The sequence below is a fragment of the Pezoporus flaviventris genome, unplaced genomic scaffold, assembly GCF_033815535.1.
Source record: "Pezoporus flaviventris isolate CSIRO_AGI_PZ_B2104156 unplaced genomic scaffold, CSIRO_AGI_Pfla_v1 ptg000141l, whole genome shotgun sequence".
NCBI lineage: Eukaryota > Metazoa > Chordata > Aves > Psittaciformes > Psittacidae > Pezoporus > Pezoporus flaviventris.
The window spans coordinates 466,924-494,908 of record NW_026892689.1 but is presented as its reverse complement, the minus strand read 5'-3'; the positions used below and the strand labels follow the sequence as shown (position 1 = coordinate 494,908).

General features: G+C 34.9%; 1 protein-coding gene across 1 annotated transcript in view; it reads left to right on the top strand.

Annotated features, from left to right (window-relative positions):
• SLF1 (SMC5-SMC6 complex localization factor 1) overlaps positions 1-27,620 on the top strand; it is a 34,190-nt gene extending 6,570 nt beyond the window's left edge. The window contains exons 6-18 of the mRNA XM_061479088.1: positions 2,517-2,648; positions 4,040-4,093; positions 7,957-8,115; positions 8,679-8,845; positions 10,244-10,381; positions 11,075-11,240; positions 16,366-16,513; positions 18,756-18,901; positions 20,898-21,058; positions 21,543-21,664; positions 23,625-23,717; positions 24,100-24,282; positions 26,650-27,620. Of these exons, the coding sequence (XP_061335072.1) occupies positions 2,517-2,648; positions 4,040-4,093; positions 7,957-8,115; positions 8,679-8,845; positions 10,244-10,381; positions 11,075-11,240; positions 16,366-16,513; positions 18,756-18,901; positions 20,898-21,058; positions 21,543-21,664; positions 23,625-23,717; positions 24,100-24,282; positions 26,650-27,134 (2,154 nt within the window). The 3' untranslated portion in view covers positions 27,135-27,620. The remainder of the gene's footprint in view (positions 1-2,516; positions 2,649-4,039; positions 4,094-7,956; positions 8,116-8,678; positions 8,846-10,243; positions 10,382-11,074; positions 11,241-16,365; positions 16,514-18,755; positions 18,902-20,897; positions 21,059-21,542; positions 21,665-23,624; positions 23,718-24,099; positions 24,283-26,649) is intronic.
• The last annotated feature ends 365 nt before the right edge of the window (positions 27,621-27,985 follow it).

Below are 27,985 nucleotides of genomic sequence, written 5' to 3'. Positions count from 1 at the left end.
TTAGACTGTGGGATGATTTTGGTCAACTGCTAATTGAAAATACCTTTGCAAGCAAGTAGGAGCTAAAACTGTTTGCTAATAGGAGAAGCTTGCTTAATTGAAAATCCTTTGGATTCTTCAGCTCAAAGGATATACTTTGCTCTTTAATGAGCAGCAAAGCTGTATAAAAGTGTGAGAAAAGAGTTGAAAGGTCTTACTGTTTACACCGTGAATAAAATCTGTATCAACATGGAATCTCAGTCTAGTGCTTACTCTCTTAAGGAAGCTTGTTCAGGGAAACTGTTCTCTATTGCACCTTTCAGCTCAGATAGACATTTACATTTAATAGAGGAATGAGTGTCAAGTTTTTATGTCTGCCTCACCTTTTATTGATCTCTGAGAATAAAGTGTTTCTATGCCCCCTGAATTCCTCCCAAGCTTCCATCTTAACCAGTCCATTAACTTGCATGTGTCTTTTTTTCTTAGATTTCGTTAAAGTAACTCACCTCAGAGGCCAAGAGAGCATTGCTTTCTATTTAAATGCATCTAAAGAACTCAGAAAACTGCCAAGGCTCACAGCCTCTTAAAAGGAAAAGAATAAAACACAGGCAATCAAATCGCAGCACTTGTCCAAATGTATTATGCTTTATCGAAGAATGTTACAGACATGATCTTTCCCTTCTAGAAGTATTTGGCACATAATTCATTAGACTGTTCCAACTTTGTAAATTTGTAATTGTGCTATTTGACTGCTACTTCTAGCAGATATAAGTATACTTCCTCCTCCCTTAAACATCCACATACACATCCAGATGCTGAATTTAGCAGAATATTATATTCTTTTTTCAGTGTAACTGCACTAATGTTCAGGCTGCTCTTGCTATGATCTTTTTTCTTCTTGAGCCAAGTCTTTGTTTCACCTTTATATTTCTGTATCTGTTCTTATAATCTCAACCTCACAACTCTAGTGTTAAAATGCTCTGTGGGATTGCCATTAATGATCTGATCCTACAAGGTGTCAAAGATTGGTTCGAGATATTAAAACATACATGATTTTAGGGAGCTGTTCTCAAACAAGAGGCTTTAAATGCTTTGTTGAATGCATGGTGGAATTCATAAAATTTTTACAAGGTGGTGCTGTAAATTAAGTGTTTCTCTAAGCATGTTGTAAATAACGTGAAGAAAATGCCACAAGAGGTAAAGATTAATGCATAAGAGTTCATTTGTCTCCGGCTCATCAAAAGCTATTAATCTTTCAAGTCACCGAAAATACTTAACTCTCCTGTAATGTGCAACAAACTCAATATTTCTTTAGAAATACAGTAAGAGCCATGCCAAATACTTTGAATTATATATTGAGATATATATATTTGTGTGAATCATATCTGAAGGAAAATCAGGATGAAACATGCATGAAATTTTATCTTGAAAACTTGCAAGCCATAAACAGTTTTATACTTCTGTCTTGCCACTGCATGCACTACTGTGTTTTTTTGCTACTGTTATTTCTCATATTTCTCATACTTCATCCACCCATCAGATGTAGGTGTTTGAATAAGAAGGCAAGCTAATCCAAGCCTTCCACCCCTGCTCTCATCAGTACTGTGGCCAAGGGGAGCAGTTCCCTTGTACCTACTTTGTATTCTTATCACACTGCTGGAGGAATCTGATTTTGTAGTTACATGTGTGTTTGCCTAAAAACAAAGATGGTGTTTTATTCTTAGTCTTTGTGTCTTTAATGGCAAGCATACATTGAAACTCTTAGTGAAATGTATTGTCCTCATATCCTAAATAACTTTAAAATATTTTTATAGTTGTTTTTTATGACAGAAATTATCTAGGGGCTTTACTGAGAGTCTTTCCAGAATGGGTCAGAAGCCAGTTTCAGAAATGCATCCTCAATCCATCTCAGTGCTGATAAGATAGCTGGAAACAGTAGGTGGACTTAGAGAATAGATTACCAAAAAATAACGAAACCAAACTCCTCCCCCCAACAAACAAATAAACAAACACATGAAAAAAAAAACTTTGAAGTTTTAAATTACTAACTTACCACAGGCTTATAAGCAAGAATGGAAAAGATTTTATTGTAGTGGCCTTTATCAAATGAAGGCATGGTCATAGTCAGATTGATGAAACAATGTCTTAAAAAATCTCTACTACATTTTCAACTACTTAAAAATGCGCAGGCTTCATTTTTACTTTTTGTGAAGTTCCATGAAAGAATCTGTTGTGGAAACGCAGCTCTTGTTTCAGCCACACTATTGGGTCAGAGTTAAAGTCAGTTAGGAAAAATAATTCTGGGGAAGCTGATCATTACTATACTATAACTTCCTACAGCATCAGTGATTTGTTTCCAAACCACCAGCTGTTTATCTGGCACATAATGTAGAACCTTGAGCAATTACATCAGCATGCATAAACAAGGGGTTATAATAGAATATGTAGAAAGACTTAGCACATAAGAGCGGGTTTAGAGCATTAGCTTTGAAAGAATATTAGCTTTGAAACTAAAAGAACTTTTTTGTTCTGCACAGAATGAGATACAAAATACCAAAGATACTATAATGGACCATTTTCCGGTTTCACAAGAAGGAGACAAAATCATGTCAAACATGCAGCTTGCTGAAATGAAAAAAGCTGTTATAAAACATATGTATTTTGCTGCAGTAAGTAACAAGCAGTTAATGCTTTCTTAGCATACAATGTGTACTATTAAATTTATCTTTCATTATAGTGCAGAGTGATTAAAGTAGATATTTTACATCTTTTGAAATAGTAATAATGCCTTTTAACCTTCAGTGTTTTATAATCCCATATTTACTACATCTGCCATTAGTTGAATTATAATTTAGTATTGGTAGTTGATAGGTATGGATGTGTGAAAGATGTCTTGGACTACTTGAAATCATAGTGTAATATGTGAGATAAGTAACAAATATTGTTCAACAAAATGCCTTTGGATTACAGGTTTTCTAGGACTTTCTATTCTTTAGCCAAATTGCACTAACACATATGTAAAACTAACCGTATTCTAGAGCAAGTATTTTGGTGGTTAATGTGAATGATTTTTATAAAGCAAAAGATAGAACTAAATGCCCTTGTCTTAATGTCAGATACCTAATTCTGATAAACATACTGCATTAGCAATTAAAACCACTATTTCATATCTAAAAAGGCACAATCATTTGAGTTACGATATATTATTCTTTAAGTTACAATGATACAGATGGTGATGTATTTTTTTAAGGGCTTGCTTACATGAAGCACTGTATGGTTTTGTGACGGCAAAATCAGGTACTCTATGAAGTTCTTAGTAGCAAAAGAATCAGAATTTTTAAATCCTCAGTGTACACAATGTTTAAACACAAGATTAACAAATAGAAGATTCGTGCTGCTTAAATCTATACACCTTCGAATGATACATCTTACATTCAGAGACATTTTATCATGACTGCCCTCCAGGCCTTTAAAACATGTTGACTCTTCATGTATACTACACACAAGTGCACTTATTATCAGATTATCTTTCCCTCAAACTGTTACGTAGTTTGCATTTGCAGATGGAGTAAACATAATCCTGAAGGCAATCTATCTCTCTTAAAATACTTTTTTGATAGCATGTATTAGTAAGATCGTGCCACTAGGCTGTTAACTAAATGCAGCAACAATAGTAACACATTTTTACGCCTACTGCCATATCTAGGCAACTTGAGAGATCCAAAGTTTGCATTTTGCCACAGAAAAACTGAAAACACTTAATATTTTTTAAGGTGGTTAAGTGGACCAAAACTAGTAAAACTGCCCTTACCAAACAACCCCAGAAACAAGAAACAGAGAGTATCAGGAAAAATGGATAGAAAGAATGCCCATATTATTTTCCTTTTAGGTCACTAATTCACCATTTCATAACTTCACCATCCAAATATTAAAATAGAAATAGATTGCTCTGCTGAATATTTTGCTTGTACTGTGTTTAACAAAAGTTGTCATTTTGGGAATTTTGTACAGTATTTATTGAATATGCTTATTGGTAGATTGACTTTATCCTGTTTTACAGGCTGTTAAACACAAGTTTGCTCAAAAAGACCAGCTGAACAAATGTGGCACAGAGGTAAGTATAGTCACAGAGAGGTCATGTTGCATATATTGAATTTATTATTGAATTAGGCAAATGCGCTTTCAGTGAGAAGCTGGCTATCAGAGAAACATTTTAAAATATTTGTTGTCCAAAGCTGGTGAAATTATTGAAGAGTTGAAAAGCTTCATTGGGATGATGGATGTGATGATCTTAAAGGTCTTTTCCAGTCTAGTTGATCCTGTGTTTAATGTTGCTTGTTTTACACTTTCTGTACTCTCCCGTTTATTACAAAGAAACTCTTTAACCCTGTTACTTAAGAGAGCCTTACGTGTTAGTTTTAGAAGAAGCAAAATGGCCTAATATGATTTAGAGCATCTTAAATTGTTCAAGCACTATATTTATGCAGTAGCAATAAAGAAAAAGTATACATATTTTGCAGTGGCCACCTGGTTTTGCTAGTAGGGACAGACTTTAACTGAAGGTTGTCTCATGGTAGAAAAAAAAACCAGTCGCTTTTACAGCATGAGCCTTAAACATCATCATGCAGGTTTCAAAGTCTACTGAAGTGGAGATTGCAAGTAGAATACATTATGTTTTACAGTCCTGCTTTCATAGTTACTTTGACTTAATTCCTTTTTTTTTTTTTTTTTTTGTGCTATTGAGTTAATTTCTCCTTTTTCTTCCAATTAAGCCAAATAAATGCCATAAATCAGGGTACAGGTCAACAGCAGGTTTTATTAAGTTTGTTATATCGAAGTAAATACTTCTCAAATTTTTCCTTTTCTGTCTATAATGCTAATCATAGAACTTTAAATAATGTTGCTACATTACCTCTTAGTACTTAAAAAGCATCATACATAGTAGCAATGAGGTACTGTATTTTATGTGATAGCTTGTGTAACTTAAAATAGGAAACACTTGAAGTTATCTATGAGTTTCATGTATTTCTTGGTAAATGAAGATTTGGTAACTTCATGAGCTGTCCTACATAAATAGTTATGGGATGTATGGTGAGGTCCTAGTTTGACAAAATCAGCTCTTGGGCTTCACATAAATCTCTTTTTATCTGATTTCTTTCTGTTAACACTGTAAGAAAGGGAAGAAAAAAATATTTTTAAAACATAAGCACTAAAATGCCTTTGTCATTCAGCACTGCCATTAATGGGCAGAATGCTGTGTGCATTTCTGTTACTGGACAGATTTGTAACTGAGCAGATTTGTATTGAAATTTAAGGTTAATGTTTAGCTTATTGAATTTATGGGGGAAAGACCCCTTTAGCTTTCTTAACACATGTAAGTTGAAATTGTTCTTCTGTACTTTTAATAATAGCGGGTTTTTTTTTGTTGGAAATTTTAAGACTAATTTAAGACTTTTCATATGCGTGACCTGCCAATGGCTTTTATCGCTTTGCAGAATATCCATTGCTAGTCTTTACATCTTGCATGGGTCTCTTATAAGCAGTATATTAATGGTTTTTAAAAACAGCTCCAAGAAACATTTCCAGTAATGCTAGTGAAGCAAAATAAAACCTGCAAACCAAATTAGCAGACTAGAATTACATACTATGTTCTGTCATCTCGGTTTGCATCTGCTAGGAAGGCTTAACTCAAATGAGTGTTCTGTTATCTGTTTTCTTCTCTAAAATATTTCTCTTTTGTCAGCTTCTCTTGCACATTATGCTATATAAACCACAACTTATTTGTTTGTGGATCTTTGTTTTTTATTTGGTAAAGTTTTGATAGTTGTACCAGCAGTGTTTCACACGAAACTGCTAGTTCATCAGCCAGAATGTGAGCCAGTGCAGCTTTGTACAGCTTATTGAATATTAAGGCCCTACAGTAGGTGTCTCTGCTACTGAATAAAGTTCATGACCTCAGTTTTCTATCCTCCTTACTTCCCCCCTTATGAATAAACTGAAAACCGGTTCTGCAGTTCCTCCTTAACTTGAATGTAATGCAAAAGGCCTCACACTCTCCCGAAATAGCTTTGTCTGGGTGTACTTTCCAAATAATGCATTGATGTTGCTATTTGTTCTAGTACTAGAATTTTCAAGAGATAACAAGTTTCAATCGCTGCTGGTATGATCACCAGATGAGGGCCAGTAGTAACGTGCTTGTATGGGCACAATATACTGAGTTATCTTCAGGCATCTTAAATCCAGGCAACAGAGAAGTTGTTCTTTGCTATTAAACAGTTTATGATTGCTCTTTATACGTGCTGTTTGCATATCATTAACATTACAAAAGTATGAATGCAACTATTATTGCCAAAGGGAAATAATATGAAGATTTTAATAGTGTATATAGGAACAAGAAAATTGAAATAAATGTGAGTTGCAAATGCCAGATGCACAAAGACTTGATTAAAAGAAAGTTGTCTAGATGAGCAGCTTTATTGTTAATGTAACAGTGGCATACATTAGGAAACTAAGAAACATTTGCAGACAGTCTTCTGCTAAGGTGGAACTCATTTGCTGAGACTTTAGCTATGCTTTAACTAAGATTATCATTTCCTTCTGAAGATTTTTCAGGTTTGACCTGCGCTCCTAATGTTTTTATTAGTGAAATGTTTTTGAAAACAATCTCGCCAATAGCAGTGTGCTCAACAGACCTGAAAACCACAATTCGATTCAAAATCTATGTTAACTTAAATTTTAAACTAATTTTAAAGCAATTAGTGAGGATGTGTTGAGTAGCTTTATCTAATATACATTAGGAGCCAGTTTTTTTGGCAGGAATCGTAAAGTCTACAAGTTATCAGGGTCAAAAGCAACAGTAAATTTATGTAACTGTTTAACTCCCAGCAGTACAGTCAGTGGTCTTCCTGACTGCTTCTCTGAGTTGTGATTTCCTAGCTGAGTTTCTTGGAATTTACCAGAGCCTCAGGGAGTGTGGTCAAACAAAATAGCTGGATTTCAAAGCAGAAATTTATCAGGCAGAGGGAAACTGTGCTTCTGTTAGCAATGTGGTTGTGACGGGTTAGTACATCTTTGCTTCAGCTTGAATCTGGACTAGAAATAGCAATACCTTGCTGGAAGAAAGAGGTAAATAACAGTGTAGCTGAGATACTCAATAGCTCCTTTTTCCTATCATTAATCTGTGGAAATAAAGGTTTGGAAAGCTGAGAGTACAGACAATAACGGGGAAATTGCAGGGCAGATACAGCATTTCACGGAAGCCGTTATATCATTCTGGGTCTTCTGAAAGCTTGCAGAGTTAAGTGTTTCATTGTCAGGAGTGGTGGAGAATAAGAAAGAAGGCCTGTGCCATTAAGATGATCTTCAGAGCTTTGAAAATCCACTGGGATCAATATCTATGCTATCTGTAGCATTAGCTGCTATCTGACATGCTAAATGGGAGGAGGAGAACTGAGGAGATAAAACAGTTACATGGTTTATGGTTTTATAATGTGTACTCGTAAATGATGTATTTCGTGATTTTACATTTTTCCTTAACTTCAGTGCTGTTCAGAAGCTGTTCATTGATACTAATTATCTTAGTGCTCCAGCTGTATACTGTGGGAGGTAGTCTGCACTTTTAGAAATATTAACACTCCTTTGTATACCTTTCCAGAAGAAATTATAGACAAGTTATTGGGTGTGAATTCTATTTTATTTTTAAGAAGGGTAGATGTATCCAGGTCTTCTAAGAAGAGAAGCACATTCTGGAACCTACTGTCTTTTCAGTGAAATCCTAGTTCAGTAAGAGCAACTTTTCTACATGTCAACTTGTTGGATCAGGGAATAAGTGGTATTTCTGTTTTAATTTATAATCTTCTCCCTGTTTACCAACATTTTCCTGCTAGTTCTTGTAAGGTGTTTTTGTTTGTTGTTCATTTTGGTTTTGTTTGGTTTTATTAAGTTGTTCTTTTACTTACAAAGTTATCTCATTCTTAGGTTAAAAATACTGACCTGTCCAGAGGCACATGGTATATACTTGAAGGATTAGTTGAAGAGTATTTATTTCCTGATGTAATCACAGAACTTGCTGCTAATCAGAAGTACTTCACACCTCCTGTGCAACTTATTAATTCTCTTCTAGAATATGTCCTATTGGTGAGAGATGAAGACTAAAAATATTATAAATATGAAAGCAAGAAATAGAAATATTACGATCTTTGCTTCTGATACAGTATTTAGTGGGTTTTTTAGTGATGTATTTACGCTTCGTGTTCATCAATGTATGTTAAAAAGGAAAGAATTTAATACTTAAGGATTTCTTTTAAATTATTATTTATTTACAAACTGTATGAATGTAGTGCTCTAAAATCGTGGGAGAATTGGCCCATAATGTTTTTTGTTGCTTTTAGGAACAGCACTTCTGTGACTTTTTTAACCTAGTAGACTGCATATAGAGAGCATAATGGAGAAGAAGGTTTGTTTTAAGCAGTGATATGCTCAGCTGAAATATCACACTAGAGCAAGCTCTCTTTCTTCCCTTCCTTTTTTTTGTAAACTCAGAATTTTGCTGCTGTAGTTATGCATTAGATTGCGTATTACTTCAGTGATTAAACTTGGTCACCTGGGATTGTAAGAAATAAAGAAAATGTATAAACTCTTAGTGTCTGGGGGATCCTTGGCCAATATGGAACCAATAATATTTTCACATTTTATTACAGGGAAATACTGATGCATTATTTTATGCTAAGTTTTATCACATTTTATACCTTGTTCTCCAACATGATCCACCTTGGAAGTCCCCATCTATGTTAAAGTATTATTTGGAACTTCTTCAGTGTCCTGTTTGTAAGAAAGGCACATGGTCCTTTATTGAGGTGCTTGTAAGGTAAGATTAATGAGGTGTTGGATGCAATAGTTGTTATCTTGCTCTAGACTCTGGGATGGGGGAGGAGACTTGAAATTCTACTGTATTAAAGTCACATTTTCACCAGGAAAAGTTAACAGAATGTGAAGGTCTAGAATTGTAACTGAGATCTGGACCTTTCACTTTATGGTTCAGTAAGTGTTAGGTCACAGGAAGAGGGCTTTTTTTTTTTTTTTTTGGAAAGGAAAAGAAGTACATTTTCTCATCCTCCTTCCTATTAAAAAAATGATTTATTTTAAGCTTTCCACAAATTACAGTAATCCATGTATTATTGCTGTTCTGGTGTTTATGTATGCGTACATATATGTATACACACTCAGAGCTGCAATTACAAAGCAAATTCCAGTCTTATCTTACCAAATATGAAGCTTCGTGTTTTATTTTTATTTTTATCATAAACTTTACCATTTTCTTCAGGAAGTCTGATTATATCCTATACACTGGCAAATACAAGTCTCAATCAGTACATAGGAGCTGTTTGGGTAGATGGTCTATCCTTTAGCTTGAGAACTCACTTTTTGTAATGTACTTCAATAGAAATAAATTCTTGTATACATTTGGAAGGGAAACAGTACCTCTACTTATTACTGTCATAAAAGGTGAAGTAAAACCTAAATATTTTGATGCAACCGTGATTACAGCTATATGCACGTGTGATTGTTAAGCATGTCTCTGGTGTTGAAGGGCATTGAATCACTATAATTGGACACTTAATAGTTTTTGTTAGGAACATGTCACAAGAAATGCAAGAGATTTTATCTCTTAGATAAAGTATTTTATCTTTTGGTATTGACTTACAGAATATGAATACCCGGTAGCTGTTTACCTGGTGGTTCCAGGACTCCAAAAAATGTGTTCCAGTAGCCAAAAAGAATGTGTTCACACTTGACTTCAAAATTATCTCCATCATGTTGATCATTAGATTTGGTCACAAACTGTGATACTAGTCCTGTCAAACAGTATGTGTGAACTGTTCCCTTAACTAAGCTTTGTAGAATGTTGCAGTGTCCATAAAATATTACCAGACTACCTTGTAATTAAAAGATTTTAAAGAAGTCCTGTTAAGTTCAGTAATTGTGTAGTACCTCAGGTAGAGACAGAATAATTACAGTAAAATTATTTAGTTTAGACTATAATAAAAAAATCTTAAGCTACAACAAAAAGTGCCAGTCACAAACTTTTTTATGTTGCTGGGGTTTTTTTAATAATGCTTTAAAACAGGAAAGTTAGGCTTTAAAATTATAAATATTGCTATGGAGCAAGATATTTTCTTGTCAGAATTGTCAAAAGTCAATTTTAGCAGGTAGATCAGACCATGATTCCTGTCATACAAATGGATTTTTGGTGTTTATTTTTCAGGTCTTGTCTTTGTTGCAAAGCCATTTGTCATGCAGTCCCAGTTTCAGGGGGAGGAGATGAACAGAGGATAGTTCACAAAAGATTATTGAAGTTTTTCTTTGAGTTAGTAAAATCTGAAGTAGAGTATATGACAAAAAGGTAGGTTTTATAGGATAATACGTTCTTATTATTTTTCACAATTTCATACGCATTTCTGTATCTACAGCAGGTTGCATCCTGATTTTTGTATATTCCTAATAAGATAATGTTCTACAGAGATGGCAGTTTAGCATTTCCTTTTGTATTTTTAAATTCTTAATATGCTTATTGTAATTTGTATAGGTTTTTTCATAATCATGACTTAAGGTCTCTAACTTTTACCAGCCTGTTATTTCACTGTATTACAAGTTTCAGTAAGCATTTCATTTTGCTCATAAGGTTGTATTTTTAGCTTTTCAATGCTTTGGTATTCATTCTTTAAGGCAGACAAGCAGTATTTTGAACATACTGATTTTTTCCTTTCTTATTCAATTAACCTTTATCTTTTGCCAGTGAGACAATTACCTTTCCTTAGTTTATCAAGTATAAAAATAGTCTTGGGATTGCTCTGCCTTTATACAATAAAGGCAGCCTTCACTTTATGTAATATTAGCACAATATTAGCATTCCTTCAGTCTGACTGTAATAGTCATCATTATTTTACTTACTATTCATCAGAAATTGTGTCTGATCTTTCCACACTTAAAAATTGCCAAACCTGTGTGTGTTTTGACAGAAGACAGCGTTTCTGTCTGGTAACTACAGTAATCAAAGCAGCATAGATTTAAGTTTTTTCACTTTCTTTTTTTGCAGTTTGGTTGAAGGGACCAATTCACAGCATCAGCAAGTCAGGCCACAGACAGTTCTTCTAAAGACCTTTTGGATGGGAAGTGAAACCTCAGTGCTTTTTACCAAAAACATAAATATTTTAGCAGATTGGGTCATACTTTCCCACAGAGAATTGAACAGAAAAAATGATGTGAGTATGAATTTTATGCTTTAAAATAATGAAGACTGACATTTTTTTTAAAGGCATTCCTTTGTTCATTCCTTTGTGAGGAATTATATGTAAGTGTCACAGCTGCTTGTTATAGCTGCCTTTTGTTGTGAAGCATGCTGGTTTTTGCTCCACTAAAGGAAATGAATTGATCCATAAGATTCTCATATTGATCTGTAGAGAAGAAACGAATCATGAGTAGCTTGTTGGCTGCATTCAGATGTTCACATGCCCTTACCAGCAGGTATTACTGTGGTCATTAGGGACACCAACTTAACACATCCTGTCAAACAATAATGTGTAACGGAAAAGGTGATTATCTTATTTTACAGTGATTGTATGCAGGAAATGTTGGAAGGTGATAGCTGACAAAAGTAATGTTTTGGGTTGGTTTGTTGTTTTTTTTTCTTTCCTACAGATATGCATTGTTTTATTTTAATAAATGCTGCAGTTTTCTTTCCAAGTCCCTTAGTTTCATTTGGTATCTGCCTTAAGTCTTTTCAGAAAAACAGAATTGAAGGTAACTTAATTGCTGTTCTATGACCTGCTGACCAGCAGGACATTGACCTGAAAGATACTGAGTGTCCTCTGTACCATCTCTTTCTTTTCAGAAGTTAGAGGCCTTGTAAAACATCTTTGACTTCTAGATTCTCAAATAAAATACAAACTTACTGCTGTCTCTGCGTTCTCTTTTAAATTATTGTGAAAGCACACAATAAATAGGTACTTCATTTTTTCAATACAATAACAGAACAGCAATAGAAAATGAAGTATTCCGGAGAAAAAAGCACTTTTAATGTAATACCTAGTAGTTCTTCATTATGTTAAGAAAGAAGAAAGATTAAACATAATGAGAGCTTCACTCATCTTACCTAGCCAGACCTCCTACCTTTTTTGAGGGCTATCAAAGCAAGACGTTCTGAAACAGTGCTGCCTTTTATCCTTGGTCAAGATATTAAAGAAGTGCCTAAAATTGGGTTTCTATACCTGTATTTATATTTAAACAACCTACCCTTTCAAAGGTACTGAGCACCAAGCAGGCTTGCATTCAGTTGGTGTCAGTGGCCATTCTGTTTCTTTGGAAAATGAGACTGCTTTCATATGTTCCCAGTGTTGAATCTGCAGTTAAGTATAGGAACCAATTTTTTTTTTTCTACTATGCCTTCCTTTGATAAGTTCCAGCACTTTAAGCCATACCTTTTTCATAAACCATTCTTTGCACAAGCAGAATAATCACTTGTGTCAGATAGAGTGTAATACATATATGAAAAATAAAGAATAAAACATAACATAAAATATAGAGACCTACATCTTGTATAGATTCTATTTTCTTTATATACATGTATATAATTATTGTACTTTGTAGTATGTAAGAATTGTACTTACAAGGCCTCTGGCTTTTGAAAAAAGAGGTGGTATACAAAGCACTCAGTATCTTTCAGGTCAATGTCCTGGTCAGCAGGTCACAGAACAGCAATTAAGTTGCCTTCAATTTAGTTTGTATTGTACAGGTATATAAGAATTTGTACAATATCCCTGGAGATACAAATTCTAGCCTTAAAAAGCACCTTGTTGGCTCATATATCCGTAGTGTTGTATGTTCTTTCTTAACAGCTTTATTCTTTAATTTCATATTTCACTTTCTCTCCGTTTGCATTCTTGGGCAAAAATAAACTCTGAAACAAAATACTGTATTTTAACGTTCAAAAATAGTCTATCTTTTTCTGCACTCTCAACTTTGTTATACTAAAATTTGATATGCTGATTTTTCCATATATTCAGAGACTCATTTAAAATTCCATAACAGAGTTGAAAAGGTCATTCAGAAAGCCAAAGCGGCAAATCCTCCCCAGCTTTTTTTTTTCTCCCTATTTGTTTATTATTTTAGTAAGTAATACTAAATACTGACTAAATACTTACTAAGTATTTACTTTAGTAAGTAAAACCAGAGTATTTCCATTTCATTAAATATAGCATATTGGGTGCGAAATTTCCTTTCCTGTCTTGAGTTTAAGGGTGTGAGTCATTGTTATCAGTTTTGTTTTTTTAAACGCTCTTTGATTAAGAGGCAATACATTGGTGAGAATCATGTAAGGCCATTCAGAAGGATAAATGGAAGTAATGACTCAGGATAGTCTTATTATCTTCATGGGCACAGAAATTAAGTGTTTTATAGCACAGTGTAAAGTAGTGACCATGTTTCCCAGTTTTACGAGCATGTTAGCTGGTGGGAAGAAACAAGCATGCCAGTTTTAATATACTCAACTTCCATGCAGTTTTCCAATGAAAGTATGTGTAAACAAAAACTGGTAAATAATTTAATTTTTATTGGCATAGATTTAACACATTCTTTCCTGCATGGTAAAAGTGGGAAATTATTCTTTTCTTCTTTAGCTTTTTAGAATCAGATTGATTCTAAGATTGCAACAAATAATCACGAGAGGGAAAATACTGTGTATGTTTCCTTGCTTCCAGTGCTGATTTGTTGCAAAGTTATGTTCTATAAATGTATGTGTGTGCATATGTGTGTTTAGAAAGAGTAATCCAGAAGCAATTGTAATATTCTAACTGTGAAAATCCGTGCTGAAATTCTGAGTTACTGGCTTCCTTGGCTTACTTACTCTGAAGTTATTTCACTTTTGAGATCTATTATAACCTACATCAGAAAAAAAGAAAAAGAAAGAATGAAGGGCTGTAAAGTCTTAAGTTACATATATGGGTGCGTTTGCTTTCTGGTGTTTGATAGATGTTAGTTCATCTTAAAAATACCTGAAAGTATTGGAGTTAAAAATGCACTGCCAAATAACATACAAGTTTTTTGATGACTTGAGATCTTCAGATCAATATCAAATGTACTTCTAATATAAATAATATTTTTTATTTATTACATTATTTAAATAGGTTTGATACAGAAACTCCTGGGTCAGGGTTCTTTGAATCAAAGCTCTTAATTCAGTTGAAGAGTTTATGAAGCACCCTGTATATTGCTTATAACACTTTGAGTAGCATTGAGCGATTGCATGGCTTTTAATAATGCCACAGAAATGCTTTTCATTCCTGATACTACTGGTGTTTTTTTCTTTTCCCAGAAACAGCTGTCTTGTGTAGCCTGACAAGTGAAAAAGACATTAATTCCATTTTTTAATTGTATCATCTTACACATTTCTAATTTGTCTTCTTCCCTGTTTCAAGTACCATTACCTGGTATAAGTTTGTGTGGTGTAAATTTATAGATCTGAATGTCTTTTTGGTCTAGCTGTCACTTCCATTAGTTTTCTTGTAAGCATGTTTTAGGCACTTTTGGAGTACTGCATTTACACCGTATGAAAAAGAACTGTAAAGAACAACTAAAATAACTCTGTAACTCAAAAAAGTCAAGACGAATTTTCCTATGACTTAAAAGCTTTCCTGTAAAAACTTTTATGTGCACTAAAACACACTGTGAAACTTCTGTCACTGCCATGCTGCTCTTGGAAGCATTAAATGGAACAGCAATGTAGGAATTGTATTTGCTAAGCTGGCAGACATCAGTTGTACTGATGTAACCTTTGAATGCTAACGCAGTCAACAGCCTCTTCCCACTTCAATGCTTTTCTTAGTTGGATAGCTCTGATTCTCAATAATAAGAACAAGTAAGAGAATTTTGAAAAAAAGGTTTAACTGGATCTTACTTTATTTGCTGTGCATGTTGTAGTGGGTTGACTCTAGCTGGCAGGTAAGTGCCCACCCAGCCTCTTGTTCACCAACGTTGTACTGGGATGATGGAGAGAATTGAAAGGGCAAAAACTAGAAAACTCATGGGTTAAGATGAGCGCAGTTTAATATGTGAAGCAAAGCTGCATGCACAAGCAAAGCAAAACAAGTAATTCATTCAGTGCTTCCCATCAGCAGGCAATGTCCAGCTGCTTCCTGGAAATCAGGGCTTCATTATGTGTAGTGGTTACTTTGCAAGGCTGTCACCATAACCCCAAACGTTCCCCCTTTCATCCTCTTTCCCCAGCTTTTATTGTTGCACATAACACTCTATGGCATGGGGTATCTCATGGTCATTTTGGGTCAGCTGTCCGGGCTGTGCCATCTCCCAGCTTCTTGCTGTGGGGGCAGAGTAGGGACAAAGGCAAGGACTTGGCACTGTCATACATGGTAACAATTCCTATGTTTAATGGAAATGCTTGCTGCTTTTTCCTTTTTAGTTTTGCGTGTGTTTTCATTACTATGTTTTTATAGGTTTTTGGTTGAATATGAAAATATTTTCAGAACAGATGATGATTTCAGTAAATTGGAGCATTTCAGCCTCACGTGGCATTCAACTATTTCAAAATACTAAGAAGCTCTTGTTTTGTATTATCATTGTATTACCAAAATGGCAACCAAGCCTATGCCAGTTGGCAGTATATAGTTTGTCAGTGTGCAGAGATACTTAGCTGAGCAAATGTAGTTGCAACTAGTGTACCAGCCACATTTATTATGCAGCTATATATGTGAGTGCAAAACATTAATACCTGCAGTATCAACAGTCAGTATTTGAATTTGCTGCCTCAAGGTCAGCTTTTGCTCCCCACCCCTTTCACCCACGTTTTACTCATGTGGGTGAACAAATACATTCACCTGTCTCACATTATGATAAATTGTCTTGATGCCTCCTGCAAAAAATGCACTTTGTTTTTTGTATCGTGACCATTTTGTGCAGGTTCAGGGGAGAAAAAGGTAAGGCTAATTGTCATATGTATGCTCTTTCTAAATTTGCAGCTGCTAGTCTCTGTGGAATTTTTGGTAGCAGAGGAAAGTTTCCTGATCCCACAAACTGGCAAACTTTGATCCCATTGTGCGTGTTGGTTTAGACAGGATATTTTCAAATAACATATTTATTCAGTGCCAAGTCTTAACTGATGTGGCATCAATAGCATATTAATTTTGTTGACCTGTCTGCAACAGTTAATCTTGGAGTAGAAAAAGGAAAACCAGTAAAAAAGTGATGTGGCATCAGAGTGGTCTTTTATCTAAAGAAGTTCTCCAGTGTCATTACTGGTACGTTATCTGTGTCAGTTTGTTACACACTACAGGTCTATAGATAATCTTTTTCTATCTTTTTTTTTTTTTAATGTAGGCTTTCATATGTGAAGTAGGTGGTCTGTTAAATGCAATTCTTGGAACTGTAGTGGAGTATTGGATCATCTCAAGTTTGCTTATGGACAGAAATGTGTTCCATCAAATATCTGATGATTTGGCACAGTACCTTGCCATTGCATGTGATGGTGAGTATTTGAAAGGCCTCTGAAAGTCTTTTAATCAGACATACTAAAGTCCTCAGTAAAATCCTCAGTTTACTTCCAAGTTTTATTTTACCTTCTGTTGCATATGTGCACTCTTATGGTATGATGTGTATGTATGCAGGAAACTGTTTTATTGTATTTTGTTGAGTGTATGCATCTGTCTCTCCCAAGATCAAATGGAACAGGCTTTCATATTAAAATCCTTCTAAATAAATCTCGGTGTTAATGTGAAAGCATGAGCACACAGTATGAAGAATAAAGTAAAACAAAACATCTTTGGAAAATGTTTGGATCTCTCCTGTAAATTTAGGAAGAGCTGAAAGCGTATGATAATAAACCATAACTTCAGAGAGGCAATTGGAGGTACCTTAGCTAAGGCAGGTTCTCAGGTGAAATTTTTCACTCCACAAACTTGATTATTTTTTTTTTTTAAAGACACTTCAACCATGAGTCCAGAAGCTATGCTGAACTCTTTGACCCACGCAGACTCCAAATGAAAGATTTCACTGTTTCATTACACATCCTTAACAGACTTTATCTGGGGGAAGGGGAGGAAAATTCCAACTAACCAGATGAATCAGTATTGTTCCTCTTCATTAAATATACTAGATAAGGAGAAATGTAACAACTCAAATATCATTTAACATGGCGTATTTGTCGAGATATCTGTCCTTTTAGCAACTACAGAATGAGGAGCTCAAAAGACAAGAAAAAATAATCTCAAGAAAACTACTGAATGCTTTAATTTAATTTTGAAATATAATTCCAACCGGAACTTTCCCCCAGTTATGAAATATGGACATCCTGGTTTCGGTCATTATTTTTTCTAGAGATAGGTGTACATAGGCTTCATTTAAAGTGTCTTCTTCTCCTTGGACACTTGAGAAGCGCTATCCTGAAAAAAATAAACTAAAATCTTGGTCTCTAGACAAGTAGCTCTACTCCAGTCTTATAGAAAGCAAATCATCAGAGCCATTATAGCCTCCTTTAGGTCATAGAAGGCCAAATCAGTTAGAACTTTATAGTATTCAAATCAGTGGGGCTTTCAGTACCTACTGCTGTGCTATCTTTCCAACAGATTTTCTAGCTGTCATGTAATAGGGAGAATCTTTGATATGTATTTCTGTAAGACTTTCTTACTTTCCAGTACAGAAATGGAAAATTGTACTTTCTATGCTCTCCTTTATTGAGAGGATTCACAAGAACAACATTCACAGTCTGGTTATAAAGAGTGAAGGTTACTTGACCTACTGGTGATAACTGCTTGCTTGGTTCAGTCCACAGCACTTAAAGTCTTGTAAGCTGTTGCAGAGTTCTCCTAAATTCTGTTGCTTTTGGAGGAGAAAAGGTCTGTACTCTCAAAACTTGTGTTTCTGTTTTGATTGAACCTACAATTAACGTTAATGTCTAACAGTTAATGTATAAGTACTATTTAGCAGAATAGAGTAGTCCCTTAATAGAGTAAAGACTTCTTCTTCATGACAGCCCTCGCTTTCCACCTGTTTCAGTTGCTATTTTAAAAAAAATTAATTTGCTGGAATCATAATACAAATTCTTTCCACTCTTCAAGAAAAATCAGTCATTCTGTCTCCTTTTCCAAAACCAAAGAAAGGTAGGCCAGATATATGCCATATATATTGAGGTAAATATGTATTCTTCAGCCATTGGCTGTTTTTTGGTTGGTTGGTTGTTTTTTAAATAGTATGAACTGTTTGGCGCATCTGAATGGGGTTGAAATTTGCTTACAGTCATTTTTAATGTAGAGTTTATAGATCACCCTGCATTACTTGTTCTTTGTTCATGTGTTACACATTTTGTCTGAATTGCGTTTGTATTGTGTCACTTACAGATTTTAAAGGTGGTTGCTTGCATAATTTCCCAAATAAATCATTTCCAAAACCTAGATATAACTTGTCTAAGATTGTATATAGAGTGAAGGTTTCTTTAAACTTTCACATAAAAAGTGGTGCTTTGCCTTTTAAAATCTGTTGACCATTCTCTTAGAAGCTGGTCTTATTATCAGATGATGGATATAATCTTTTTTAATATGAGCATTTTTAGTATTTTTCCTAGAGACTAGCTTCTGAATCTGCAATAGCAGGAAGAAAAAAAACTATAGAAGATAGCTGGGAGAGCTATCTTCTATATAACTCTAGATGTACAGGTTTGTATATTCTTATTTTAAGGCTTTCTCTTCCCCCCTATTCCCTGTGTTTTTATCCAGATTTTTCAGTGCATGAAATAGAAATGTTCATTTGTTCCATACCATCCCTCTGGCTTCAAATGTTTGTTGCAGAAGCAGTTTTTAAAAAACTGTGTTTACAGAGGAATATAACTATTTCTACGGAACCTCTTTCTCTTCAGAAAATAGTAAGTAACTCATCCATTTAACATCACACTCAAGTATTTTACAAGTAATTGGATTCATGGAAGTCTTGGAAAATATCTTTCTTTTGTGGTCTAAGGTCATGTTCATGGCATGCATTGTCTTCCACCTGTAGACAGACTGTACTGCATTTAATTTTCTCTTTGATGGAGACCTGAATTTAAAAACAATGGTAAGATTTTTCTTACCAAAGAATCTGTAACACCCAAGTCATCTGTTTACATTCAGTTAACATTAAAGGTCAGGATGAAAGCTTTTTAAAATAATCTCTGATGTAAATACTTTATTGCAGTGTTACATTTGTAATTAAGGAAAATGTGTATGATTTTCCTGGGTTATATTTTCCTTCATTTTTTTTTCAGAGATGATGGTCTGTTATTCTGTTGGGTCCAAGCATTTCTTACATACAAGATTTTATGACTTTGAACGACAGTGGGGTTTTGTGAATTTTTTTTTTTTTTTTTTCCTCTTAAGAACTTTCTCCTACTTGCAAACCTTTTCCTGCCTTCAAATCACAATTTCTGATAGCTGATGAAGAAATACATGGTGAAAACTGTGAAAGAAATTCTCAAAACCATGACTACTGGCAGGATGCAGCCTAATCAGGGAGATCACGCAGTAATGACATGCCCTAACTTAGAACTTCATTTCAATAATCTTAATACTAATGAATAAACATAACATGGAATCCATAACTGTTTCTATATGTCCTAAAATTCTCCAGGTAGAGTCAAACAAAAAGAAGTTTACGCTTTTATATATTTGCCATACATAAGTTTTCCTGAATTTTACATGAGCTATTGTGAATAGAGAACATTGTTTATTAATACATCATGTTTAAACAGAGCTTGAACAAAGGACTGTCAGAACTTTAAAAATAAACCAACTCTATGTCTAATACTTAACATATGTTGCCAGCACATATGCAGCAGCAATTGCTATTTTTAGTATTGCCATGACTACTGATCACTCTCTGCAACTACTTAAATGTAAATTTTTGTAGTGCTTGAAACAAGTTCATGTGCTTTTTATAGCTTTCCTTAACATTACTGTACCTCCTTTCCCTATAGTAAATATTAGCTATTGTCCAATTTTGCAGCTCTTCTCATACAGCATATTATCAGCTAGGCTCTTATATGGGTTTAAATGGTGATCTGCTATTCTCTGATGGTAAATGTAAAGTGAAGGTGCCATTAAGATGTCCTTCACCCATTGCAAGTTGTCTGCAGAATCTGCAGTGATCTGCTAGATACTCAAAGCCTTCTTAAATATCTTTCTTCGTGTATTATTATTTTGCAGTCATTGAATGAGTCTCCTCAGTGGACTTTTTCCTTTGCTTTTGCAAAACTGCAGAAACTTACAAGACTTTTTAAAATGAGTGGTGTAGGCGGGTTCGGAATCTCTGTATTACAAGAAAGAAGCCATATCTACAATGTCCAAAGCTATCTTATTAGTGGGATAGCAACTAAGAAAGAACTAGCTTATTACATTTGCAATGCTTAAGGGCTTGATCCAGGCCCTCATCTAAGAAGAGATGAAGGAGGGGAGTGAGTATTTTTTTACCAAATTACCCCCTGGGTTTTGCTCCCTGGGTTGCAAGCAGGAAGCTTGTAAATATTTTTGTTAAGTACCTGAGAATCAATTAGCTTTACTTCAGTCTTATATCCAGCTAAAGTGATCAAAATTTTCTCAGCAACCAAAGATCTATGTCAGAAGTCTAGAATTTCCTACTTTCTGGCTCAGACACAACCCACCCACCTCTGAGGCCAGCATAAAGAGTGAATTACAAGAACACAAGATTGCAGAAGACAGCTTTAAACAATCTATATATGCCATCACTTAGGATCATATTTTTAAAAATGTAGGTACTGCAAGATGTGAATGGTGGATCAGTGCTTTGTATCATGAGTGACAAAAAAAAATTGACTGCATTTTAATTTCGTGCATGCAAAGTAGTTGAAAATATTACTTTTGCAACAGGTCACTTCCTATTTGCCCGTTTTGCAAGAGATAGGGATGCATGAAGCAAGAGAGATACACAAAACAAAGAAAATAGGGCAGTGGCCGTGCCTTGAGTCTCAAAGGACATTACCAATGCTAAATGGCAATAAGAACGAAGTCAAAGTGCTGCCTGATCTACCGTAAGTAATACCTATAACATCACCAGTTTTATTCTGCTTTGGGGGACAGCTTCTGACCTGACACGTTTCCTGAACTTTATATGACCTGTTTTGTTGTCTACAAATTACTGCAACTGTCAGAAAGCTCTGTTATAAACCTGTAACACCTCTGGGCTGGGGTTCCCCCTTTCTCCCCATTATCCATTTCAGTCTGTGTGCAGTCTGATGTAGTTATGTTTTCCCAGTATTAAAGGGTGCATAGAGAAGTTGAACTATTCATAGAATTAACTTTAAAGAAAGTTTAATTGTGGGTAATTTAATTTTATTGCAGTTTTAAATACAGTTATAATTAAATGAAATAAAAAGTATATAATTAAGTTTCAGAAATTACTCTGAAATTCACAGAAGATCTAAGTATGGTGTATTTTAAAGCATTAAGCACACATACATTATCTGAAAATATGTAACACTGATTTTAGACATGTTCCCTTTGCTCTGTCTTCAGTGACTTAATCTTTAAGAAGTGCCCTCCATTGACACAGATGGTTGGAGCTGAGACTGCATATGCCAAAGAGAATCACTGCCGTTTGGCTGAAGAGGTACATTTTAACAGAAGAAATATTAAAGGTATTCTGTATATGTAATTTATGTTAAGAACTTTATACGGTTAGAATCAACAGTTTCAGGTTTAAAAATCTTGTCCTGGTAAATGCTGAATAAAATTATGGCTTATACCCAAGAATTACTTTCTTATAGTTCATATTCCTTTTTTTCTGATGTGTATTTCAAAGGAGGAATTGTATATATGGTGGAATAAAGCTGCCTTCATCAGTCCCTTCCCCCTCCTAGATATTAAATACAGTGTACAGCTTGTGCAAGCTCATTCCAGCCTTGTCTGCCTTACTTTGCTAATCTACCTCAACCTGTGCTTGGTAGGATCAACGTCTTCTGATTTGAAAGTATAATTCAGTCTTCATCTCTTTCAGTCCTAGACATTTTGTGAACAAAGACTGAGGAGTATGCTGTGTTACGTAGCTGTGTTAAGCATATGGACTGTTTTCTCCCAGGCATTCAGCCCAGACTATGAAAGGCATTTGGCTTTTGTCTTAGCTGTACTGGAACCCAAGTACCTAAGGAATAAAATAGCACTGCAATCATTTGGTTTCATCTTATTAAACAAATTTTATAAATCATACTTTACATGAGCCTTTACCTGAACAGAATTATTTGCTGGAACTACTTTTTGTCATCTTCATCATCAGAAATTTACATATATTGCTTAAAACACAATTATATTAATATGACACCCAAGAGAAGGCTTAAAAAAACTTAGCAAAAGCAAGCTGGGATTGTTCAAAAAATTAAAACCATAATTGTATTATGAACACTGAAGGACAAAAAAACCCTAACCCTCTTTGGGGATTTAAGAGAGCTTCAGTAACAGAACCAGGCCATGCATTTTTAAAAGTGGTTCCCTTTCTCTTTATTGCTTTTGCAAGTAAAATTAATGTGAATTATTACATACTGACTTCTACAAAGAAAACTGAGCTAGAGGACTAGGGCAGAAAAAAAATCCAAACTGCTTTTTATCTATTCTTTCCCTGCCAACATTGTAAGTAATATCTTCTGTTGCAAGAATGAGTATGGAGCTGACAGATTTACATAGTGAAGGTATTAATACAAAATACAACATCTGAATCTTACCACAAACGCTGAGAGATTTAGCCTGAGATATTTTTCATTTCCAAGATGTTTGTTACATCATTTTTCACCTGATGTCAAGATTTTCCTCTGGCTCTTGTTCAAACCTGATCATTTAGTGAAAGCAAAACAGGTTTTAGAATGGGTCTGAAGTTTTTATCATGTAGAAACTAGTGGTGTCTTTACATATAAGTAGCAATTTTCAGTTGCTTGCTGTTCAGTTTTTTACAGTTACTGCAGCTTTGCATGGTATTAAGGCATTAAGGGAGTTTTTTTATTTTCCAGAGGATTTTCTCTCTTTTATTAAGACCTCTTCGTTTATTTCTCTCTCTTTCCCCCTCCCTTGCTACCGTAGCCAAGTTAGACAGCCTATTGAGAAACAGCAAACCATCTGTTAACAGATTTGAAGTTCTGAATTATACTTGAGTGTGTAGAGGCACTCGTGCTTAGCCAGAAACATTCATTTGAATTAAGCTCTAAATGCTCTGTAAAAAGAACCATACATTTTAACAGAGGTTCATGAATAAATTTAAGGGAGGGCAACTGCGCTGTAAAGTTTTATTGCTTCAAAACCCAGTATTTTTGGTGTTCTGTGATCACTTGGTGCTTTTATAGTGTGATTGAAGCTTTAAACCTTGAACTGGGGGGAGATAATTCCTGTGTTAAACCATTTGCAATACAATTTCATTGCTGGATCTCTGGTGGAACAGAAGCTCTGGGTTTTTTTGAATTTTCTTGAAAGATGGTTAAACAGGATAAAGGAAAATCTTACTCATTATTGAATTTTCTGGCATATATCCAGGTCTCCTAGTTCCAGGCACTTTGATTATTTTCTGTAGTTGCTATCTTGCCTAGCCTAGTGTAATCTGTTAATTTTTTATGGTAGGAGAGACAGCCCTGCATAAAGCTTGCATAAGTAACAAAGTGGAGAGATTGATTCGGCTTCTCTCTTTGCCTGGAACAGACATTAATGTTAAAGGTAAGTTATTCATTTTCTCTAGAGAACTAATAAATTAAGTAAAGATCTGTATCGGTATCTGTTTGGTAATAAGGCTTATGTTTATACTATTAAAACTATCTTTATTACTTTAAACACCACAAAATGAAGACTTCGTTGCAAGCATTAAGGAAAGGTTAATCTATTGCTGAAGTGTGTTTTAATACCACATTTTCTGTTGATTTTTTAAATACCTATTCAATATTTTTCAGATATTTTCCAATCTAATTTCTTGGTTTGAAATCACTAGCTGCCACTGTGATGAATAATAAAAAGCAAAGTGCTTTGCTGTCTAATGAATTGCATTATTAACATTTTAGTACTACTTCTGCCGTTTTAAAACTTCCCTTGATTTATAATTCAGACTATGCTGGCTGGACGCCTTTGCATGAAGCCTGTAACCATGGCAGCACAGTGTGTGTCCGTGAAATTTTGCAGCGTTGTCCAGAGGTAGACCTGCTCAGTCAAGTGGACAGGGTGACTCCTTTGCATGATGCACTGTCAAATGGACATGTAGAAATTGGCAAGCTGCTACTTCAGTATGGGGGTGAGTGCATTTATGCTAAACCGGTTTAGGTAAATTAACCACTGTTCTGAGTCCATATGAAGGTCGTGATGTTTTCTTAATAGTTGTTTAAAATACAATGTTATTATGAAATATTTATTTTTAAACATTTTTAAGCCAAGGTGTTTTGGTCACAATAAAAATAATACTGTTTTCACACGTATCTTGATCAGCTGAATATGAAATTAACCAGGATTTTCACATTTTTTACAATATGGTAATGTTTTTCTTCTGTACTTTACACCATATGCATTGTAACTATATTCTCCAAACTCATTAATGAAGATAAAGATTACCCGGCAAAGCTAAGGGTTTTCTTTTGTTTCGATCTATTTTTACCACAATGCAAAAATAGATCGGTATATCTCTGTATAATCATATATTTCAACATAAATTTGTTCAGCATTTATGCAAATTAATGTGATGGTCTTTGAAGAACACAATTAGCTTGGCAATTAGTTTAAGAAAGGAATCTATATTGTAATCATAACTGCTGTTTAGGGATAATAGTGGGAGGGGTATCTTAGTTTCTAAAAAAAGATACATTGCCCCTTAGGCAGGCAGGATAAATGTTTTGAACATTATTTTGTGTTCAGTGACATGGAACTTGTATCTTGTCTTGAAACATACGGTATCAATATAATTGACTTAGCATGTTGTTTAAAAAACAACTGCAGAGAATGTTCTTGGATAGCAATTCTTCTGTCTTTTAATTCATTTACTAAAGCAAATAGTCGTGATAGCCTTACCATTACCCTACCTAGTCAGTTTACTCTCTGTGCATTATACACTAGGACTAGATTTTTTCAATAAAAATCATTCTATGTATACCCATGAGGCAGAAGAATGCACTGTATTTAGATGACCTCTTACTTAATTAAGGTAGAGAAACAGAATTTTGTTTCATTCTTGGCATGAGACCGTCTGTATTTACAGTCTTCTCCTGCCCCCTAAAGGCTATTTCTGTGCCTGTTGTGCAAGCACCAGCTCATAATCAATACATTTCTCTGCAGTTCTACCTCTGTGTTTGCTGAGCCTCAGATCTGTGGCTCCCAGGTGTTCTATATATCTACTGAACCATGTATCTGACATGCCAAGCCAATACCTGGGCTCAGTTCAATCAGTCTAAGTGATGCAATAGCCAATATTATAGTAAGCTCAGCTCCTCAATTGAAAATGGCATTGCACTGACAGATGTGCATTTTTTCTAGGCTATTGTGAAGAATAGGTAGTGGATGATCCTGTTGTCCTAGGGGAAGAGCTCTACTTGCACTTGCATTCATCAAAGTTTTCTGGCAACTGTGAGGTTGCATGTACCCTTATCTTTGCCTTTGTCACACTCTGGATTTTGGCCTGTCAAATAACTGACAAGACTGTGGTAGAAGGGATGTTACTCATTGAGCATGAAGTTGCTCAGCTCAATAATTTAGAACACACCTCTGTCTCTAGAAACCTTCAGCTTGCAAAAATTAATTGCACTGGATAATCAGTGATGGCGTAAAATGATACAGCTTTCATCACATCAAAGTTACAACCTCTAGCATGGATATGTAATGCAGTGAATTGCCTCTTGTTATTAAAACATATTTCTAATACTGTATTTAAGTTAAAATGACATTGTTCCTTTAGCACAGTAACCCACATGTAAGAGGATTCCTGATGTGTTCATCTTTGAAAATCACCACCTGTAGCATATTAACTGCCTTCATTTTTTTTTTCTGGTTCAGCCTTTCTTAAGCTTCTGAAGTCATCTGTAAACTGTTTAAATATTAACAGCTTCATTGTACTAATAAACAGGAAATGCCAGAAGAATGTAGTAAAATCTGAACAAGTAAAACATGTCCCATTTACTTACTTCAAACTATTTGAGTGATTACTTTTTGCATTTCATAAGTCTGTTAAGATCAAACTTTGAAATTCACTTGCTGGGGAAGACCAAGATTCCTACCTCAATAGTTTACCTTGCTGCATAGTCTAAGACAGGGTTGGCCACAGCAGCTGGAACAGTAGAATAAAGACCATCACAGTAACACGCATTTAATTTGGAGTCAGTGTCAGCAAATTACCTGGTCTATAAAAGGCTTAATAGAACTTTACAGCAGTAATAACATTAAGTTTTTACATACTCTGTGTAAATTAAGACAATACTGAAAAGAAGTCGTTACAAAGAGTCCCTCTGCATGTTCTAGATTGTATTGTAAATGTGTAGCTTATCAGTTACATCAACATAACATAGCAAAAAGGAATTTAAACAGTCTTCTAGCTTTTGGGGAGGAGGGGTGAGGAGGAATCTTGTTTGGCTGCCAAATTTAAATACTGTTAGTATTAATGTTTATATTTTTCCTGCAGGACCAGTCCTTCTACAGCAGAGGGATTGCGCTGGAAAATTGCCACTGGATTATGTTGAGTCCATCCCAGTAAAGCAAGAACTTTTGAATGTTGTTCATCCGGAAGAGAGTATTGAAAGCTTCTATGAACGCACAGATCAAGGTTTTTACAATCAGAAGAGAGAACTGTTGATGATTTTATTTAATAAGATGCTGTTGAATTTTTGTTCAGTTTATAATCTGTCTTCACCCTTTACTTTAACTCTTAGAGAGGTAGGTTGTTCAGATGTACTTCCAGTAATGGCTCGTGATAACTGTGAGATGAAAAATACATTTTCTGCAGATTGGCTAGTAGATACATATTTTAGAGAGCTAGAAACTTTTCAAAAGCTTCCACAATTTCTTCAGGAAATATCTGCAAATATGGATTTCTTCCCTGGGGAACAGATGAAGGCTTTATTAGCTACTCTGGAAACTATGGTAGAGGCATTCAAGCTCTTTGCTTAGATCTTTTTAACAGTTAGCTTCCAAACAAACTGCATTGATTGAATCTTGAGTTTTCACCCTTGGTGCTGTTCTAAATTATTTCTGGCAACTGAAGCAGTACAGATTTCACAGCCTACACGAGCCCTACATGGTAGTATCTCCCATGTTGTTAATACTTTCCTGTAGCAGAACCTGGAAGTCAGATGCATTGACTCAATGCACTTTTGGGGCAAATTTTTGCCAATACTAATGCCTTCTAGTTTTCTAGCAGATTTGAGTGCATGTGACCACCTGTGCTACATCATTTGTACTAAGTTAAACTTTGCATTTTCAGTCCTGGAAATCTTTGTTACCCATCTCATGCCATAGTTTACTTTGATTTCCAGAGTTACTGTTGCAAAAACAAGCAGTTTTTCCTTTAAAAAGGCTTGTGTCTACATATTTTAATATCCTTTAATAAAACTAATCTTACAGATATCTGTCATTAAACTAAAACATGTTGAAAAGTGAATTCCTTCTATCCATTTTTGTCTTATTTACCCTTGGCTTGTAAAAGTTGAAAACACCATGTAAAATTCAAATCAAGGTAGTATATCTGTATTTACAGAATGGATGTACTAGAATTTCATGGAGATGTCTACACAAAGGTGTGTGGAAGATCTTCTCCCTTGTTAGCATGCAGCGCTTGTGGTCACATTCATTTCTGCAGTGACTGAGTTGAGGAGACTGGTGCAGATAGTCAGGTGATCTGTGCTATTCCAGTGGGGACTCTAGAGCTTTAAAATGACCAAGTCATCCTGCTGCTTCCCAGTATGTTGACATGGCCAAAGGGCCAAATCTACCCTCAGCATAACATACAGTGTCCTTGGCTG